General features: G+C 40.1%; 1 protein-coding gene across 1 annotated transcript in view; it reads right to left on the bottom strand.

Annotated features, from left to right (window-relative positions):
• Positions 1 to 22,306, bottom strand: part of LOC124721865 (lysosomal aspartic protease-like) — a 41,657-nt gene that overhangs the window by 2,954 nt on the left and 16,397 nt on the right. Inside the window, exons 5-8 of the mRNA XM_047247001.1 lie at positions 7,603 to 7,802; positions 7,362 to 7,484; positions 4,457 to 4,616; positions 1,704 to 1,796 (exon numbers count right to left, since the gene is read on the bottom strand). Coding sequence (XP_047102957.1) covers positions 1,704 to 1,796; positions 4,457 to 4,616; positions 7,362 to 7,484; positions 7,603 to 7,802 — 576 coding nt within the window. The remainder of the gene's footprint in view (positions 1 to 1,703; positions 1,797 to 4,456; positions 4,617 to 7,361; positions 7,485 to 7,602; positions 7,803 to 22,306) is intronic.

Below are 22,306 nucleotides of genomic sequence, written 5' to 3'. Positions count from 1 at the left end.
TTTGGAACATATTCTCATTAAATAGGAGCTATGGCTGATTACTCCTCAACTAAATGCCATCCTTTGAGTCTCCATACCTTGTAGCACTGCCAAATTAAAATTTGTGATTTGGAACATTAATTAATATCTCAAGATTCATCCCAGATGCAGGCACAATTACTGTATTGATGTACACATTCTGTTTCGCACACCTGAAAGAACCAGCAGACATCTTAAAAGTGCTTTTCTCAAATAGAGAAAACCACATGAGCCACCTGGTGTCCACCTACAGAGTTCCTTTCAAGTTGGTTATCATCCACAAGCCCTTTTGATGATTTCTGGGGTTGACTGATATATTTCTCATCACATAGCAGAATGACTTCAGTTTAAGGCATTGTTATTGTGTTATTAAAATCACTGCATTCATTTTAAACATACATCCTGCCACATCAATGCAGATACCTTGTCCCATTTTCTAGCCAGGTAATAACAATTTTGACATTAAAGTGGAAATTTACTGCCAGCCATAGGACCAGCCTCTGTGACCCTTCCATTAAAGGTTCAATGCAGATGCAAAAGTGAGAGCCTACACATTATACTGCACTTACCGCTACATGTGATATGACTGGCATCACAGTTTAAATTTAGATCTACAATGGTTTAAAACTCATTCTCCTCATTTCCATGAGGTAGATCACATCTTAATCCCAGTGGCCAAAGAGAGAGATCATGTCATGTGCTCTGCATTTCCAGTGGTTATTCCTTTTAAGTGTCACCTGCCTTGAGTGGAATTTATATAGAGTGCTAGTTTTATTTGCATTGTCCACAGCATGCTACATCAGCAGCTGATCAATATCTCTGCTAGTGCCAGTTGTTATTCTGTAACTTATTGAGTCACAGCCACTCTTCGTATCACATTCAATATTATTGTCTTCACTGCATTTGAAAGCCTGAAATCCCAGGCATCTCCTCATTTAGTTTGAATCTTTCATACAAACTGAATAAAATTGGTACCTATTCTGAAATTGTGTCTGTCAGCCTTCGGGCAGTCACAACACACTGAAAATAATGAAACATGATGTGCTTGGCATCCATAAATACCAGCCCGGGTTTTCTGTAAGAGGATAGACAGCTTGAGGGCACTCATTTATTTATTTGTTTGTTTTTGAAATCTACATGTAATTAATTATGTTCAGGTATCATGGAATGCACTATTCTTGCAATGTCTGACCTATTCAGTATTGCAACAGTGACCTACCATAAACAGCTACTAAAACGAAGCTGACAGCATTGAAATATACTCTCTGAAAGTAATATTGTTATTTCTTGAGGCTGAGATTATTTTGCTGTTTTTAGTTGATAGTGTGGTGAGCAAGTTGACTTCTGATTCCATTACTACAGTGTTGCTTCATATAACTTCAGCTTACTTTAAAAAATATTAGTTTCCACTATGGTCAACATGCAGTTTCCTTCCCTCTACATGAAATTATATTGCATCTTATTTTCAGAACCTTTAGCGCTCCTAAATGTATAACACAGTTACTTTCAGAAAAGCTATATTATCTGAAAGAGAAGCAAAAAATTATAGAGTGTAAATTCACACAACGTTCTTGGAAATTAGAGCCACTGTAGATAATCCAGACTAAGGTAACATTTATTCAAACCTTTACATTAATTAAATACAGATACTATGGAAAAGTAATTTATTACATATTGAGCCTTACCTCTTGTACATAATCAGGACCCTTGAGCGTAAAATTTTTTCCCTGCAGGACAAAATGAATAGCAGGGAGTTTGATCACCTTGTTACATGGAACCTTTTTGAAAAAAAAAAAAAAAAAAAAAAAAAAAAAAACCCACATAATTAATAAATTCAATAATGGAAAACTATTTAGAGTTTGTTTGTTTGGCAGATTTATACAAAACTTGACTACATATGAAAATAAAATAATACTCTGGTCACAGCTAATGTTTGGTCGACTTATATAAAACTTGACTACATTTGAAAATACAATAATACACTGAGGTGACAAAAATCGTGGGGTACATATAATATCATGTTGGACCTCTTTTTGCCTAGTGTAGCGCAGCAACTTGACATGGCATGGGCCCAACAAGTCGTTGGAACACCCTGCAGAAGTACTGAGCTATGCTGCCTCTACAGCCATCCATAACTGTGAATGTGTTGCCGATGCAGGACTGTGTGCACAAACTGACCCCTGAATTATGTCCCATAGACATTTGATGGGATTCATGTTGGGCAATCTGGGTGGCTAAACTGTTAGGTCGAAGTGTCCAGAATGTTCTTCAAACCAAACGTGAACATTGTGGTCCGGTAACATGGTGCATCGTAATCCATAAAACTTACATTATTATTCAGGAACATGAAGTCCATGAGTGGTTGCAAATGGTCTCCAAGCAGCCGAACATAGCCATTTCCAGTCAATGATTCGTTCAAATGGATCAGAGGACCCAATCCATTCCATGTAAATACAACTCACACCATTATGGAGCCACCACTAGCTTGCATACAGCCTTGTTGACAATTTGGGTCCATGGCTTCATGGGGTCTGCAGCACACTCGAACCCTACCAGCAAAACTTGCCAACTGAAATTAGAATTCATTTGTCATCTAGGATCCAACTAGTATGGTCACAATTCCTGGAGAGGTGCTGCAGCTGATGATGTGCTGTTAGCAAAGGCACTCTTGGCAGTCATCTACTGCTATAGCTCATTAATGTCAAATTCTGCTGCACTGTCTTAGACGAGACATTCATCATTTGTCCCACATTGATTTCTGCAGTTATTTCACACAGCATTGACAATTCTACACAAACACTGCTGCTCTCAGTCATTAAGCGAAGGCCATCATCCACTGCACTGTCTGTGCTGAGATATAATAGCTGAAATGTGGTATTCTCAGCACACTCTTGACACTGTGGATCTCAAAATACTGACTTCCATAATGACTTCCAAAATGGATTGTCCCATGCATCTAGATCCAAATGTCATTCCGTGTTCGGAGTCTGCTAATTCCCACTGTGCAGCCAAAAACATGTCGGAACCCTTTTCACATGATCTACATGAGTGCAAATGACAGCTCTGCCAATGCAGTGCCCTTTTATACCTCGTGTATGTGACACTACTGCCAACTGTATAAGTGAAAACACAGAGTACCAACACATTTCCCTGGGACACATCTGAAGTTACTTCTACTTCAGTCTATGATTAGCCATCCACAACATGTTGTGTCCTCCTTACAAACAAATACCCAATCCAGCTACAAATTTAGTTTGGAACCCAATCTGAACGCACTTTTGTTAATAAATGTCGATGTAGTACAGACTCAAAAAGCTTTTCAGAAGTCAGGAAATACTGCAGCTACACAACTGCCTTGATACATGGATTTCAGTGTGTCATGTGAAAAAGGCACAAGTTACATTTAACATGGCCAATGTTTTTGGAATCCGTATGGGTTTGATGGAGAAGACCTTGTGTTCAAGGTAACTCATTATATTTGAGGTCAGAATATGTTCGGGCATGTCCAAAAGAAAAGATATCATGCATTAATATAACTGATTTGCCTCGATGGCCTATGAATCTGTCACCTTCAGAGCATATGCACAATCACATTTGACCTCCTGTGAGAATCTCAAAGTAGCGACCGGGAGGGGGGGGGGGGCATGGATGGGGAAACCAGATAGGTGCAGTTGGTGGGGATGTTGGTCAGCCGAGGGGCATACTGAGATGGTCGACGCAATTGTGATAAACGCTGTGTCTGGGTGGTGCAATGGTTAACATAACTTCCTACTAAGCAGAGGAGCCTGGGTTCAAATCCTAATCTGGCACAAAATTGACACTCGTTTGCACTGATTCCGCACGAAGTCCCAATGCAGCTGATGTCATGAATTCCTTACCTTACCTTACCTTTCCTTTCCCTCCCCCTCCACCTTCAAGTTACATAACATTCCTCAAATATGTCAGATCTATTTTTTGTTATGAGATTGAATGAATTCTCACGATGAGTGGTTTTGAGAGAAGGCATTTAGTTTTGCTTTGCAGGATATCTTGTCATGCCCATCACTTGCAAAACTTCAATTATTGCATTGATCCAGACTGTTTTGTTGCCAGCATTTTCAATTTTGGGAAATCTTAGAGACACAAATAAGTAACTTCCTGCACATAAAACATGAGAAGAACAAAGACCAGGACACCTTTTACCTGCAAATTTTGATCATGTTTACTGTCAGAAGACAACTTCTACAAACAGTTTTCATAAGTTACTCTCAGGATGTGAATGTCTTGAAAAATTTTTAATACAAATTACTGACTCTCCAGAAAAGCACATGTAGTCAAAACGTGGTGTCCTAATCAAAATTACTCTATGTCCTAACATGTAAATTTCTCATGTACATCAGTAAATAAATGCAACACTCCTTATATCATTACACGATGAGGAAGGAAAAGCAGTGCTTACCCGATACCGTCCCAGGACAAATGGTGACACTGGCAATAGTTCATGAATTTTTTCAATTTCCGATGCTGGACCAGTTATTGTTGTGGTACTTGTATCAATAAGTGCTTCACAACCATTTTCACAAAATGGAATCAGTTTTGTTCCAAGGTCAACATCTATTCTGTACATATGAATGAAAAGAACAGTTATGTCAACAAGTTGAATATATCCACAGGCATGAAGAAGTTTGCTATAAATTTCAGCATTCTAATATAATGTATGCTACGTGATGAATCAATATTTCAGTTATCCACCTATGTCTCAAATCATCTTTGAGAAAGCAAAGTAGTGCTTCAATCTTAGAAGGTGCAAGAAACACTCTCTATGTTAAAACTCCCCCTTTGAACTATCTTCTTTGAATAATTTTAAATATTATGAGAAAAGACTGCCATTACCATCTTCTATCAGTGTCTGTTAATTCCAGAAGAGTAAGCCGAGAGTCAAGTACAGTTAATATTTCTTTTCTTACAGCAGTTGACTGATGCAGCACCCGTCTTACAGGTACCCAAGTCTTATCAGAGATTGGTAAGTGACTAATAATGCCACATATGGAATAAATATGCAATTTTCACTGTCCTCTCTGCAGTTGGAAAAAGCATACTGAGTATGTAACAATGCCAAGTGAACACTAGTGCCTTCCTGACAAATAACAACATGATCACTGCTCTTAACCACTCGACATACACCCGCTCTTTTGATATACATCTCTTCCTTTCCAGTTGAGAAACCAACACTTCAATTCCAATGAAGAGAAACAAGTAGAATCATAAAGAAATTTAGTAAACAAGAACTTTTACTACTTTTTTCTACAAAATTCTTAGCATGTTTGGATAGCATCATGTACTGAAATAAATCTTAACATTCAATGTACAAAGCATTTACTAGATGACTGAAAGTGATGGTGGAAGAAACATGCACAAAACTTCAAAGCTGTCTTATTGAGAAACATTACACATGCCTTAATAGCCCATTAGATACACACTGTATAGTATGTGATAGTAACTGACTCCAGTATTAAGTATTCCTAATCTTACCAGAGCTGGAGCTTGGAAAAAAACAACTATCTGAGCAGGCCCCAGTTCTGATTTGTCTGACACTGATATATGTGAGTAGCAAAATAATTCACTACAGATATGGTAATTGAATTTTAACACCTACTCTTGAAAACTGCATTTCTTTTTAAATGTCTTTTAACACATCTATTGACTATTTTCACAGTACTTCAAGATGGAGTCACAAACACATTATAAAACCATTTATCTTCCTTTACCCTTGCTCAATCTTTTCTGTCAATTTGCTTTCTTGGAATGTACATTCTTCAACAACATGTTTTATAGTAAGGGAAGATAACCATCATTACCCAATACTGCATTCTCATAAAGATCTGTTGCTTTAACTCTACTTTGGCCAGGCTACCTTCTGTATGTAATGTAATGTCCCATAAAATTAATACAATAGTCACTTGTCTACACTGGCCACTGTGTTTGTCATCAACTACAATTGCAAGAGTCTTCCTCTCAGAGACAATCATCCATCCTGCTGGTTTCCTGGTGGAAAATTTGTCTGTACACTGTATCCTGTTTTTATTTTTGTCTCTCATACAATCCAACACCTGACTATGTCTGAAATATAGTTGTAGTAGCAGTGGGTACCTAGGTAAATAACACTGTGAACTTGAAATAAAGAGTATATTGCAGTAAATAGGCTGATATGAAACTTCCTGACAGATTAAAACTGTGAAATAGGCTGATATGTTGCATGACATTGTTTTCTTGTTGTGAATACATTGTTTTTTTTTTTTATTATCCACGTGTTCATATTGTTACATCCATGCCTCAGATTGACATGTACAATGATGCTGAACTTAGTGCCATTTCTACTATGGCTTCCACACTGTTACGTGAGACACCTAGACAATGTATCTCCCAGCTCATAAAACACATTCAAAGACAATAGTTGTTCCAGAGACAAAGCTGACAATTCATACTCCTGAGCATACAGTTCACTCTCATTTACAGTGTAATTTTTTAAAAATCTTTGACCATTTAGGTAACAGTGACACTGTTGTCATAGGTACAAATGTTTGTGCAACAGCCTCTGTGCTTGTCATAAATGACTGAAGCCTGACCCGTATGAAAATGATAGTCCTATTCCATAAATATTTGGACCAACTCCATTGTCTTAGCAACCAACAAATCTGTTAGACAACAAAATTTAACAGTTACATGTTAGTTTGTGCCTCAATTCCAACTTTGTCATAAGTGAACAAAATTGACATTGATTGGCCAAGAGTTGCATGTTATTAATGATAAACTCCACTATAACCCGAAAAGGGTGGGATTAGATATTTCAGCTGTACTTTCCACCCAAAGAAATTGTATGAGCTCTATATATTATTCTGTTGCAGTTTTTATTCTGAATCCCTGATTAATGGTAAGTTTGTTACTTGGTAGTTTAAAGATTCTAATGCACAGAAAGTAGGACAAAAACAATGTGTTGATAATGGAACAAAGCAGTAACATATCATGTACTGAAGTAGATATACATGGTATTCTGTTACATGCTACAAAAATTTCTAATATGACAGAGGGGGGGGGGGGGGAGAGAGAGAAAGAGAAAGAGAGAGAGAGAGAGAGAAAGAGAGAGAGAGAGAGAGAGAGAGAGAGAGAGAGAGAGAGAGGGGGGGGGGGGGAGGGAGGAGGGAGGAGAGACAAATGGAATGCAAACTGCAGTTTACATATGAAGAAATGCTTCACTGGTGTCCTCTGGTGTTGCAACAGCAAATTTCTCAACATTTTCTGATTATACTATCTTGTATTTCTATATTCATAATAAGTTGATAATTAAAAAATTCTCCGACACTAACTTATCCATATGGAACTGCCAATACTCCTTCTTTGTTACTGGCAGATATGTAAAGCTTCCATTGTAATGTTTTTTCTCTGAAGCTCCTAGTATTAGATTGCCACCTCTGTCTGTTGTCCTGTCTCTGTGGGACAAAGAAAATCTTATGTAATGACATGTCTACACTATAAAGATAATTGATCTCTATTATTTGGAGTTCTGCCTATTCTAAAAAGCAGAATAATTTTTCTATTTTATTTTACCTGTTTATATAGAAAGAGAATATTGGAGGGGCTTTGATCAGGTTTTGTTTCATTATATTGTAAAAGACTGGAACAACATTATCTATGGAAAGACTGTCATATGCCAGTCCCACTACCCCATCTGCAATACTAAATAAGTATATCATTGGCAGCTTCACAATTTCGGCAAAAGTCTGATTTTCAACTACAAGATGACCAATCTGAAACAGAATAATAGAGTTCATGTGACAAAAGTTTATGTGACGCATAACAGTAAACAAATTTACTAGTCATACCAAAGAAGTATGCCATACAGTATTAACTCTGTTGTAAAGTTCACTTTCATTTTATTACATAACACAGACTCTGAAGTGATAGGTGCCAATGGGATTGTAAATTCCACCAGACTCCCAAAGAGCTTATTAATTTATAGAAGAACTCTATGACCAGTGGTTAGAGAGAATAAATTAGTCCACTTTTTTATATAATGTTTATTAAATACAAATACAAACTCTGCAATTGCTGTTTTTCATTTTAATTATGATCTAAGGCTCTATTATCCCTTTTTTCCAAAGAAAATTCCGCACTGGCTGTATGAATGATTTTTATTAAATCTGTGACCGGTTTCGCACCACATCTCGGTGCATTCTCAGGCAATCTGTACAAAAAATAATATAATAAGAGCTCATATAAACTATTCGATCCCCCAATTCTGAGGTACAAATTAAACTTTTAAACAACCATTTTTTTGAATGAAACAAGAAAAGTACTCACAAACACTATTTATAACATAGTAATGTTGTACATTGCCCTGTAGCCACTCCCCACCATTCACGTCCAATATACTGTCATCTGGTGAAATCGGTAGTTAAAATTTAAAAGTCTTTTTTAAATGATGCGAACGGCAATGACCTAGAAAATAAAAATAAAATACGATGCTGAAAAATGTGGTGCGAAACCAGTCGCAGATTTAATAAAAATTAATAAAAATCATTCATACAGTCAGTGTAGAATTTTCTTTGGAAAAATGTCGAAGATTGGCTGTGGTTGCCCGCCCTACAAAACAATCTATTATCCCTCTTTGACACAGGTAGTATTAGTGGAAAACTGACTATTTCTTTGCTCAATAAATTTTATACCACTTTGGTAATCTTTCCCTTGAGTGAATTTTTCTTTCATAGTAATCACATCTGCTTCATGTATGCTGAAATACTAATTTATATTTACTTTAAATTATGAAGATGTAATTTGAAAAAAAAAAAAAACACTAACATAAACAGAAAGAATGCAATCATCTATTAATCTGGTCTCCCTCCCTTGATTTAGTGATCATTACTCTTTTACACACTTGGTATCCACTCATAAAAGGACACATTGCTAAAAATATGGCTGGTTAAAGTGAGACAACATAAGAGGCAATCTAATATAGGTTACACAGAATATTACATCACTGGAATAAAGTGAGATTTCAGGTCTTGATGTCTTCCCCATATGAATTAAAATCAACAATCTTATGTTTTGTGTAATTATGGTGTAGTCAGGAGGAGTTGATGTATAGTTTGGTTAAATGATGTAGTATGTTAACAATCAACACAACAGCTCCAACTACACTGATGGAAAAAGAATTGCAACATCAAAAATTTCTTAACATAAAGTAATGAAATATAGGGAGTACATCTGTCTACGTCACATATTTAAATGATCAACATTTCAAGATCACAGGCTAATGTAAGTGCAAGATAAGCCACTCCAAATGTGAAACGCTGGTATATTAATAACTAGTGTAACTGCCAGAATGTTGAATGTAAGCATGCAAATGTGCATGCATTTTGTTGTACAGGTGCCAGATGTCAATTTGTGGGATGCAGTTCCATGCCTGTTCCACCTGATCAGTCAATACAGAGACAGTTGTTACTGCTGGTTGTGGATGACGCTGGAGTTGTCGTTCGATGATATTCCACATGTGCTTGATTGCAGAGAGATTTGGTGATCAAGCATACCAAGGCAACATGTAGACACACTGTAAAGGCCATTGGGTTACAACAGCGGTATGTGGGAGAGCATTATCCTGTTGGGAAATATTCCCTGGAATGCTGTTTATGAATGGCAGCACAACAAGTCAAATCACCAGACTGACATACAAAATTTGCAGTCAGGGTGCATGGGATAATCCTGAGAGTGATCTTGCAGTCATATGAAATCGTACCCCAGACCATAATTCACAGGTGTAGCTGCAGTGTGTCTAGCATGCAGACAGGTTGGTTGCAGGCCCTTTGGCCTCCTCCTAACCAACATAACAGCCATCACTGGCACCAAGACAGAACTAGTTTCCATTAGAAAACAACAGCCTTCCACCATACCCTCTAATGAACTCTCGCTTGACACCACTGAAGTCACATATGGCGTTTGGTTGGGATCAGTGTAATGCACACTACAGGGTGTCTGGCTTGGAGCTGTCCTTGAAGTAACAAATTTTTAACAGTTTGTTGTGTCACTGTGTTGCCAAATGCGGCTCAAATTGCTACTGCAGGTGCAGTACAGTGCAGCCAGAGCCATATCCAGAACACAATGGTCTTCCTTCTCCGTACTGCCACATGGCCATCAGGAATCCGTCTTCTTGCATCATTACGTTCTCATGACCACTGCTGCCAACAATCATGTACAGTGGCTACATTCTTGCCAAGTCTGTCTCCAGTACTGCAGAAATGAGCTGCTGATAACAGTTTTTTTATTATTATTTTTTTTTACCTTAAAGGCATTCTTGACTTACATCAACTTACCACCTCCAACCTCAAAGGTGGGAAATGCTCATGACCATTATAGTATGTATTTAAAGTAAATCCTATTTCCATCTTCATAGTGGTGCTACTAGTGCCACTCTTATGCCACTGGTGTGAAATTTGAACAGGCATCATATATAAGATGTTGTACAGTGGGAGCTTCTGCCACTGAATGTATCAGGATGACCAAATATAGTGGGAAGAGGTAGAAGGCATCGTATTAAGACTCATCCAAACTTTCCAAGTGATTTATTGTTTTCAACTACAGTGCCCCCATTCCTCTCGATCTGCGTCACTGGGTCCCGCAATGCTGAAGGACACCACTTCGCTGTCTACGAAACGGCTTGACGCGCAATGGCTGCCCCAGCAACCCATGCACGCACTGTGTGTCGGCCTTGTATGCCAGCGTAGTTGCGGCATCATCAGGACGCTGGCAATTGACTCAGCGGTAGGCGTCCCTGCCGACTCAGTGCCACTTGGTGTGAGCCGCAGGCGGCCAGCTGCATGCTTTTCACTGGCGTGAATGAGATCGCGGCGACAACAAGCGCCCACAATCCGGTGTCCGAATCTGCAGCCCTCGCCTCGGGATGCCTCCGGCGTGTGTTGGAAGCCAGGATAACTGCCCGCGGTAGTGAGCTGTGGAGTGGCCCACCACTGGCTGGCTACGGACCCCGCGTTGGCCTCAGAGGGTCGAACCAGCAACCTGCCATGGACTGGAATGCTGGCACCCCATCTGCTGCTGCGTGTAGCTGGTGGTGTGACACACCCTGCCGTCCAGGAGAGCTGCCAAACTTGAATGAATCTTGTTAGAAACCTGCACCTATTTATATGCAGCTGTGCACCTCTGTTTTGCCATATGCGCCGCTTCGCGTCACGTACTCATAACACGCTAGGTTGGCCAGTGGGCTCCTTCTTCCTGTGATTTGTCACATGCCACACCGCTACGTATACTCTTCCAGCAATTTGATGGCCCTGTGGCCTCTATTCTAGTTTGCAACTGTTGGTATGCGTAACTCACTGCAATCTCGCCTGCCCCTGGCTGTAACTTGTGCTCAGAATATTGCACAAAACTAACTTTCCCTATCCTAAACGGTGGTGCCACTACAGTAGAAAGATTGTAACGCTAACAATGGTTGCATAGTCTGTGCATCAGCTCCACAAAAGCAAAACAAAGTACATATATTTCTTTCACCATTAGCTGAGTGAAAAAGTTGATGAGTATGATTCAGTTAGACTATCTGGAGTAGTTTCAGACACTGACGTTTTATAAACAGTGTGTGTGTGTGTGTGTGTGTGTGTGTGTGTGTGTGTGTGTGTGTGTGTGTACTCGAGGATGTCTAAGCTGCTGTGAGGAATTTAGGAATTTCTGTAAAGGATAGAAGGAAAGTGTCAAAGGAATTCCTGTAGTTCAGATCTGAAAACCTGAGGTTTATCATTCACTTATCATTTCTGTTGGAAGTTTCCTGAAAACTGAACCTGTAGAATGGTGCACACTTTTCTTCACAATCATTACAAACAGACAAAATGGTTACTCACATACAAGTTGTTTTTGGGTCCAGTATTCGCACAGTGACTGCTGCAGTTTCCCTTGAACAAGTCCATATTATTAACCACAAATACTATGAGGGGGTACATGTACAGAGATGACAGAGTCAGAATTGAGAACTTCTAGGAATCCTGATCCCTGTTCTAGAGTATCCACTGAAAAATATAAAGCTTAGAGCCAAGAACTTTTGTGAGTGTGACTAGTTGCATACCCCCAGAGTACAATTACATGTGTCCCTTTATATTTGCTGCCTGCCAGCTGTCACTGGACCCAAAAACTTCTTAATATTCTAGGGGGTGTAGGTGAAGCTCTGGACCTAGAAATATTGTGTTTTACTAGACTTGTAAAAGTAATAGGTGAAGTAAGAGTAGTTAAAATTTCAGACTGCTGACTAGCTTTGCAGTGCCAGAAGCAATGATGAAATCCTACTAGTGTAGGAATGAACTGTCATTTCATGTCTTCAAAAGTTACATCTAAACAACTGCGGATAGAAATTGTATAATAAATCATTATTTTTGCAGCCTAAACTGTCACTACAACTACAATACATCATACCTATTTTTATGTAAATTTTGCTTTTGTCAGAAAATCATTTGAAATATTTGTTGCGACAGAGTATAAAAACGTTTTGAGAACTTACCTCAAGAATTATATCGAAGACTATTTGACAATTTTTTCATCAGAAGTTTGCAAAATACATTATGATATCATGTTTTTTTTTTTTATTTTTCAAAATTAGTAGAACAGCTTGTAGTGGAAGTCTATACAGTTGCATTCCTTCAAATAATTTCTGTACAAGCAACAGAAATGTATACAAAACTGAGAACAAAGCACTTTTTTGAGTGCAGCGAACGACTATTCTCCTTCCAGTTTCAAGTTTTAACAACATGAGCCAATTTGTAAATTTACACCCAAGGGCTGGTTCTTCAAAGTGATGTGCGAACACTCAACATCACAGTACCCAATAGTGTAAGTTGAACTACTAAGTGTGTGGAATTTTGAGCTGCTACTTGTAATGCAGGTATAAGCAATGAACAGAGTGCAACAGAGTCTTCCTAAAATTTTCTGGACTGTTTTGTTCCATACCAGCAGATACACTTCAGGTGATTTTCTGGGAATGACCACTTGCCCTAAAAGGTGTAAGGAAGCAGCTATGTACTGGATGAAGAAGAGATAGCGTTACTTACAAGGCGAGGTCCCCAGTGGTGGGATCGACTTTTTGAAACAATCTACAGTATAACTCCACTTTTACGATCACAAAATTAACATTTTCCTGCTGTTTACGACATTTTTTATCACTCCCATCAAATTTCCTATGTCCACAATGTTAATTCACATCCAATTTTGCGTCATCATATTTATAATTTTCCTGTGATTTACACTTCATGAAAAAATGTTCATGGAATAAAAACTGACGTAAAATGACGCTGGCATGATGTTGACCATCAAGTAGTGTTTACAAACAACATGTGGTCAAGTTTCTTGACACCAGGGTGCTCTAATTAGCAGATATAAACCAGTAAACATGTTAAAGTTGGAACAATTCGTGCCATATCTCCTGCCACTGTCAAACTCTACTCTGCATGGTGGATGACAGAAGTAGCTAGGTTCACACGAATAAAGGTATCATGATCAATCGCAGCCACTTGCAAACTCTCTCTACAGTGTATGCACAATTTTGTGATTGTTGTAATTGTTGTCACACCTGTGTCAAACCATATTTAATGTTTTCATCTTTTGGCCACTTGTAGCGCTAGCTGACACCTTCATTCAGTTTGCATTACTCAAATTTTTTTGGTTTAAGCACGGTGTGAATTACGTATATTCCCATTCTGAGCAAAATGTGTTTCAAGGATTTATTCTTGATGTTAAGTGCAATATTTACCTACGTATTTTTTGTGATGTTACGCAGAAAAGCAATGTGAATGATAGTTTGTGTGTGTGTGTGGTTTTCTACATAACTGAGGAAGCATAGTACCAGATAACCTCAGAAAGATGCCTACAGTTCAAGAGACGCAGAACAACACATATGCAAACACCACACAAAATACTTCTGTAAATATTTGCACTTGATATCGATAAAAAGTTCGCAAAACGCACTGTGCTAAGCATGAAAAATATGTAACTGATGCAATGTTTCATTATTTAAATAATGAATGACAGCTGTGGCGTTCCAAAAACATCGATAATGACGTATGAAACTTAGTCAAACGTTTCTGCTTCCCAATAGTCAGATCCCATTATATCAGCAGTTTTATTAGATAACAGACCATTATTAGGTAATAAACAAGTCCCTGGCATGAGTATTTTGATGCCTATAATGTGCACATGCATAAAGTGCGAAAATGCAAGGGGGTATCCTATACATAACTTTTACAGCTTAAAACGTTGTTTCCCACATTTTACACCTTTTTGTTTGAAGTTCCTTGAAAAGTGTAAAAGCAGGGTTTCACTGTATATGGTGTTGTAGGTTAAGACCCAAGAAACCATACTCCGCAGCCATTCATCCTGGTGGGCCCTTGTCAGGCAAAAGGCTGAGGGTTTGAATCTTGCCAGGTGCTTTGAATTATATTTTAAATCTTTATCAAAATGACTTCAATGACTATTTTAATTCAATTAATTGGTTTAAATGTAATTTTTTTTCCATTCCTTTGTCACGTCATATTAGTCACTGAATAAAATTAATCGTCTGCTCTCATTTTTCTTCCTATTCAGTCTTTGTCCACTGGGAACCCTTCTTCGTGTGATTTTCATTATTGTTATGTACTAACTTTGACTTAATTGCTTATATTACATCATCTTACATTTTTGGCATCCATGTTTTTGCATTCATTATTTCTATTTCTCATTCTGCTTGAATTTCATTTCACTTATAATCCCTGCTTTTATTTAAATCATTATCCATTTTATTTTGTGCATAGTGCAATAAGAATTTACGCTTTAAATGTTTGCATGATGATTGCCACTCAAAAAGACATACAACTTTTAACAACAAATACATTCTTGACACCAATGTACAGTCAATATAAAAGATTATTTCATCTTTCTTTCTTTTTTACTGACAGATTGGTACTTTTAGATGTTTAAACATTAAGACAGATAAATAAAAATAGTTAAATTCACATGCACGAAGATTGCAAGTGGAAAAAGAATGATAGCAAGAAATAATAAGAGCCATCGAAGAAGTTATAATGTTGATTAAAATGATGTGACCAAGGAATACAAATAAAAGAAATTGTGTGTAAACCAATTAATTGCATAACAATAGCGATTACTTACAATGAGGGCCCATCAGGCTCAAGGCTGCAGGGTGTAATTCCTTGGACCTTACCTACATCAGCACATAGATTGTTTCAAAATGTCGATGCCACTGCTGGGGATCTCTCCTTATTAGCCCAGAACGTCACACAAATGTCATACACATAAAGAAGTAAAGAACTAGATCTTTTATTTGGTAAGACTGCAGAGATGATGCCAAGAAAGGAAGACATAGTTATAACTTATTCTCAAAATTAAGCAAATGATTAGTTTATGATGCTTTTCTCAGAAAATTACTGCTAACTACTGGGTGCCAACTGTAACTAATAATAAATGAATTAAAATGGTACTGGGAAGATGATACTTGTAAACACGAAAACAATGAAGAGGCAGGAGAGGCGGGGGGGGGGGGGGGGGGGGGGGATGACAGATGCCAATTCAAAGCATGGTCTTGCACCCTGATTTCAAATTTTCAGCTGAAAAATTGGCAGTATGATTTGTCTTATAAGGGCACATCATATCTTTGAATGAAATGGGTCACCCATTTCTAATTGAACTTATTTTGAAACCCTTATCAAATTTTAATAAATAGACAACTTATAAAAATATCAACCAGTTCCACTGCATTTATTCATCACTGTGTCACAAAAAATACTGAATGTTTTTCACTGTTTTAATGAAAGAAAGTTGAGGCTCTCTTGCTATTAATATACCTATATTTTCTTCGACTTATCACTTCTAATGTGAATAATTAGTCTATTTACCTTTTGGTTTCCACAATAAACAATTTTATTACAAGGCATTTTCAGTTCCTGAAAATTTTAGTACTTTATGTCTTAATAACATAGTTTCTACTGACTTCCACAATATTTGTTCTTTTGGTAATTTCTTCTTCTTTTTCTTTGGGGGGGGGGGGGGGGGTTTCATAGCGCAAAAACAACTGAACAACTGTGGTCTTAATCAATCATGTCATAACCTTAGAACACTAATAAGTACAAGAAGTTAAAAGTAATCCCAATCAATGGGAGGAACGAGAGCTAAAAACATGGATTTCCCCTTGGAGAAAGAACCACAAAATATGCCACAGGCACAGCGTGGTTTACAGCTCGCGCGTCATTCGCTAAAATGGCCGATAACTGAGACGACAAACACACACTGAAATGTAAACAGTTACAGAAACTGTCAATGGGCATGAGGTGATGGGGGGTCACCACTTAACAAATGGCGCTGGCTAAAATGACAGTGTCCAATACACAATCTAGATAAAAAGATCTTGCAACAAGAGAGCTGAGAGGAGGTTGGCCAAGCTGCTGGCACAGATTCAATTCTCCGGAGCTTGTTTCCATGCAGGGAAGACCAGTGGTGATCCCAAAGTGACACCATCTGCTGATAGCCAGCAACATGGAGATCATCCGAAGGAATGAAAGAGCTAGCAGGCTGAGGTAGGAAGACTGCAACCTTGGCAGCAGCGTCAGCAGCCTTATTCCCCATCACATCGATGTGACTCGGAACCCATACGAACATCACAATGGCTCCAAAACAGTAAACAAGCTGAAGCTTCCTTGGGCCCATTGCAATAAGGGGTGGTCTGTGTACAACACACAGAGGCTCTGAAGGGCAATGAGAGAATCAGAGCGTACAACACAATTAGAAAGCTTGTGTCACCGGATGTACTGCGTAGCCTGATAGATGGCGGAAAGCTCTGCTTTAAAAATCGAGCAGTGTTCTAGAAGCCGATACTGAAAATGGTCAGTACCAATGTTGAAGACACACCTAAAACCACAGTCAGTCTTAGAGCCATCAGTGTACACTAAAGCGCTATTGTGTGAAGGTCAAGAAACTTACAGCAACAGATTAAATTTGGAGTAGTGTCCTTGGGAAGCAAATGAAGTCCAAGATGAATGTGGGCCGCCACACCAAGTCAAGGCAGTGAACGGTTCATGACCGTTTGGAATGTGGCAGGTAGTGTGAAGTTAAGCTGCTGGAGCAGTAGACAAAAACAAACTTCAGGAGGTAACATAGAAGAAAGGTGCACCCCATCCTAGAAGACAAGGGAGTCATCAAAAAAGTGGGCATAGGATGGGTGGCTGGGCATGGCAGACAAATGGCATACATGTCTGTTGAGGAGGACATCACACTGGTATGACAGTGGTAGTTCGGCAGCTTCTGCTTAGAGTCTCTCAACCAGGCTAGTGTACATGGCACCAGTGGCCAAACATATTCCATGGTGAAACTTCCTGGCAGATTAAAACTGTGTGCCGAGCCGAGACTCGAACTCGGGACCTATGCCTTTCGTGGGCAAGTGCTGTAAAGTTTGGAAGGTAGGAGACGAGGTACTGGCAGAAGTGAAGCTGTGAGGATGGGGCGTGAGTCATGCTTGGGTACCTCAGTTGATAGATCACTTGCCCGCGAAAGGCATAGGTCCTGAGTTCGAGTGTCGGCCTGGCACACAGTTTTAATCTGCCAGGAAGTTTCATATCAGCGCACACTCTGCTGCAGAGTGAAAATCTCATTCTGGATATTCCATGGTGGTTGATTGTGTTCAGATGGTGTGAGATGGACGTGCATGCAGAGGAATAAATGAAACATCCATAGTCCAGTTTTGAACAGACAAGAAATCACTACAAATGGAGGAGGGTGGTTTGATCCACTCCCCATGAAGTGACACACAGGACACTGAGGGATCAGGGATAGCATGCGGACAGGTAACACACGTGGGAGGACCAAGAAAGTCTCCAGTCAGCATGTGCCCCAGGAATATTATAGTTTCAGCAAATAGAAGAGCAACAGGCCCAAGATGTAAAGACTGTGGAAGAAACCCATTGCATCACTATAAATTCATACAAACAGTTTTTTCTGTGGAAAAGCTCAAGCCATTGTTGACACTCCATGAGTAAAGATGATCGAGACATCACTGAAGACACCTCTCAAGGAGACAAGTCCATGGAGAAGCACAACAGATGATGAAGTCGTCGACAAAATAGAAGCCACAGATGCCTGGCGGGGGACAGTCCATAATAGGGTTAATGGCTATAGCAAAGAGGATGGTGCTCAGGACGGAGCCTTGAGGCACCCCATTCACGTGAATAAAGTGGTCCGAGAAGGCAAAACCCATAGATACATTGAAAACTCCATCTGTTAAAAAATTCCTGAAGGAAATGAGGCAGGTGGCCTCAGAAGCCGCACATGTTTAGAGTATGGAGGATACAATCCTCTAGCTGGCATTTCTGCACAAAACCATTCATGACATGGGTTGACAAAGCGACCACAGAACGGCGCGTTCGAAATCCACAATGTGCAGCGACTAGTAGGTAGTGAGACTCGAGCCATCATACCAGCCAGCCACGAATCATATGTTCTATCAGCATGCAAACACATCTGGTGAGAGGAATGAGGCAGTGGCTAGAAGAAAGCTGTTTGTCCTCACTGAGCTTGGGTACAGGTATGACAGTGGTTTCACACCAGTGCCCAAATGCAATTGCATGTACCAGAGAGAACGTACTTAGCTGCAAGACAGAGGTGCTGCAACATCTGAATGTGAACATTGCCCAGCCCTGGGGTGGAAGATCAGGTTGAAGTGAGAGCATGGTCTAGCTGCCTCATAGTAAAGGCAGCATTGTAACAGTCATGATTCTGAGATGGGAAGGATATTACCCGAGCCTCCTCCACTCATTTGTGAGGGGAGATGGAAGGGTGATAGGGGGTGGAACTCAAAATCCCCGCAAAATAGTGACTCAAGGTGTTGGAGATAGCAACAGGTTCCACAATGGTCAGACTGGAAATCGGGGAATGTACCTTGGTCCCAGAGAGCCAACGGAGCTCGCCCCACATGAAAGAAGAGGGAGTGAAACTATTCAAAGAACTAGTAAATGAAATCCAGCTATCTTTTTTGGGAAGAATGCAATGACACTGTGCATGCAATGGTTTACAATGACTACAGTTTGCCGTTGTAGGATTGGCGGTAAAAAATGTGGAGTGCATGACTCAGTGTGCGAATTACGTCATGGCATGCTTGAGTCCACCACGAGACTGGACATGGCACAGTAAAGATAAAATGCGAGGTATGGAACATTCTGTGGCGATAATGATAACATCTGAAAGATGCTCTACCTGGTCATCACAACTGCAGAAATGCTGTTCATCAAAGGCTGCCAGGAAGGAATTAAGCCTCCAGTCGGCCTTAGAAAGCTGCCAATTGGGTAGGCTGACCATCAGTCAGACCACTTAGGTCGAGTAAGGGTCAGCAAATGGATAGCACAGTGGAAATGGTCACTAGAGTATGTGTCAGAAAGAATGGACTACTTGAGATAATGGGCAAGCTGGGCAGTACAACAGGACCAAATGGGAATAGGTGTGCATGCAGTCTGAAAGGAACATGGGTGCTCCAGTGTTAAGGCAGATGAGATGGAACTGATTCAAAAGGTTCGTCAAAAGGGAACCTTTAGGAAGGGTCTCAAAGAGCCCCAAAGGGGATGATGGGTGATAAAAGTTGCCAAGCAGCAAAAAAGGGGTGAGGGAGCAGACCAATAAGCTGGAGTAAGTCTTCCCTGGAGACAGAGAATGACAAAGGGATGTAGACTTTGCAAAGAAAAAAGGTGAAACAAGGAAGGAATATGTGGACTTCAACAGCTTGCAGCCAGGTGTTCAATGAGATGGCCTGGCTATGAACATCGAGCTGGATGAGCAGCATGACTCTCTTATGAGATGGAATGCCATCCTTGGGGAGGGAGGTGGGATCAAAGAGCACCAGAAGAAAACATGAGAGATCAAAACGGTCATGAGGACACAATTTCATTTCCTGGAGGGAGAAAACAAGTGAACGCTGCAATTACAATAGCGGCTGTTATTCCACCTTGTTGGGTCTAAAGCCAGAAATGTTCCATCGAAGAAGAGTCATAATGGGGAATGGGGAGGAGGGAACAAATGAAGGGCAGTCACTGTGGTGGGTGCCGAGTGACAGCCTTTGAAAACTTACTGCTATAGGGCGCAGGGCCCGAGGATTCTGTCTGAAGAGATCTATAGAGATGTCAACATTTCCCTGGGTTGGCCTGGGGATTCCAGGGCAGAAAAATGGTACGCAGTGTGCACTGACGAAATTGAGGTTGGCCAGGTGAGGGTATCAGGCGACGACACCGCTGAAGAGGATCTTCGAGTCAGGGAAGGAGAAGACCATTTGGCTTTGTTTGATTTCTTAGAGTGTTTATGGTTGGCAGACAAAGACTGATGTTTGTTGGCTGGAGTGACATAAAAAGTCTTTGTGGGAGTATTCTTTTTGTCCTTTCCAGCCTGCTGGTTGTGTAGCAGGTGATTTTGCCACCAGCGATGAAGATTTGGTGGCTTGTTGCACAGATGTAAGAAAAGGAGATGGGAGTGCTACTGTGATACTGGGTGATTTCACAACTGCACGACTGAATTGGAGGTCAAAAGTCTGCATGGTCATGTCCTTCTTGGAGTGAGGTGTAGCAAGAACACTACACATGCCAGATGGTACAATGCAGGGATTTTGACTAGCCGAAAACTTATGAGTCACAGGGTAGGGTACTTTTTCCTTCATACATATCTTCTGGATAGCCCCCTCATCAAGATACACAGGACGAGGTGGCACGGTCATCATTAATATTAATGCTGCAGGGAGGAGGCAGGCAATCACCCTCATGAGCACCTCTACCACAAGTGACACATTTGGCCATTTTTTGACAGGACATGTGAGTGCGATTATAACATTGACACTGGTAGCAACGCATCAGGTTTGGATTGTACAGTCAGACCATGATGATTTCATAGTCTGCCTTAATCTTCGATGAAAGCACTTCTTGATCAAATGTGAGAAAACGAGTGTGTGTAGGGACCAAGTTTGCATCAACTCGATGGATCACAGTGACACCCCAATCAGAGAGAGAAGTTTGGATTTCTCCCCCAGTCAGACCATCAGGCAGCTGAGTGTAAATAACACCACATGAACAATTCAGTGTACGATGGGTCTTGACATGAACAGGTCAGGTGTGGAGAAGTGAAGCTGTAAGCAGTTATTGGGCTCGAAAAGTGCAATTGGTCTCCAGAAGCAAAGTCCTATTACGTAAATGAGAGCAGGATTTCACAGAGCCTGCAACTGCATCAAGATCTTTCTGAATAACAAATGGATTGATTGTAGCAAAGGACTGACCTTCTTTGGTATGTGATACCACTGAGGAATCGAGGTACAGCTGGAAGAGTCTTTGAATCTTTAGCCTCATTCCATTTACGTTTAGTAGATGTAGACTGAGATTGTGATTGGCTCATTGCAAAAAAATCCCCTAGGACTGCCAGCAACTCCAATGGTATGCTCCTTCCAACTGGGGGCTCACTCGCCTAAGGTGACACCTCACGTCAAACCTCCTTAATTCCTGACAGAGGGACACAAGTGGCAATTAGGATGGTAAAAGCTCAGGCAATCAACCCTCCCTGGGCCTGGCCTATACCAGGGGGTAAGTGCAAACCATACTTGTTGACCTGGAGCTGGGATTTAAGCATCACCGAGTCACCTATTATGTGTCAAATGCATGGGCTGGCCTTCGTGAGAGCACAGGGAGGAAAAAGAAACAAAGAGAAACCTCAAATGCTGAAGTGGAGGAAGGGGAGGAGATGGAGAATGAAGAAAGGAAGAAAAAACAGATGAGGGGCTATCCTGATGGCAGACTATCGAAACTTGGGAATGCATTACCGAAACTATCCAAGACATGTTCCCCAAGGGAGGAAAAAAGAATAGCAGGAGAATAGACATGCAGAATGAGAAAGGAAGGGGTGCTGCAAAGGCTGGGGCCCCGCAGTAGCCAAGCATGAACTCACCGAAAAGTGGTGAGCCCCCGGCAGAGGGGTTTGGTGAATTGTAAAAACTATTAAGAGTAATACTTGCCCTTCCTCCTTCAGTAAAAAATGTTATTACAAATTAACTTCATCTGCAAACTGCCTTTAATTTTTTATTTATTTCCAAGATGATTAATTTTCTAGTTTAAATTGGATGCAGATGTAAGGAGTTGTCAACTGGTGTCTCTACCTCTATACTAATTATAAATGTGGCCTTAATTGTTTTTCTCTGCTCTACCAATATAAGCTACCATTCTTAAAAAAAAAGTATGCACACTAACGAAAAAACCTTGTAATA

The sequence above is a fragment of the Schistocerca piceifrons genome, chromosome X (assembly GCF_021461385.2).
Source record: "Schistocerca piceifrons isolate TAMUIC-IGC-003096 chromosome X, iqSchPice1.1, whole genome shotgun sequence".
Classification (NCBI taxonomy): Eukaryota; Metazoa; Arthropoda; class Insecta; order Orthoptera; family Acrididae; genus Schistocerca; species Schistocerca piceifrons.
Note: the sequence above shows the minus strand (reverse complement) of the source record. Positions and strands in the feature narration are given on the sequence as shown.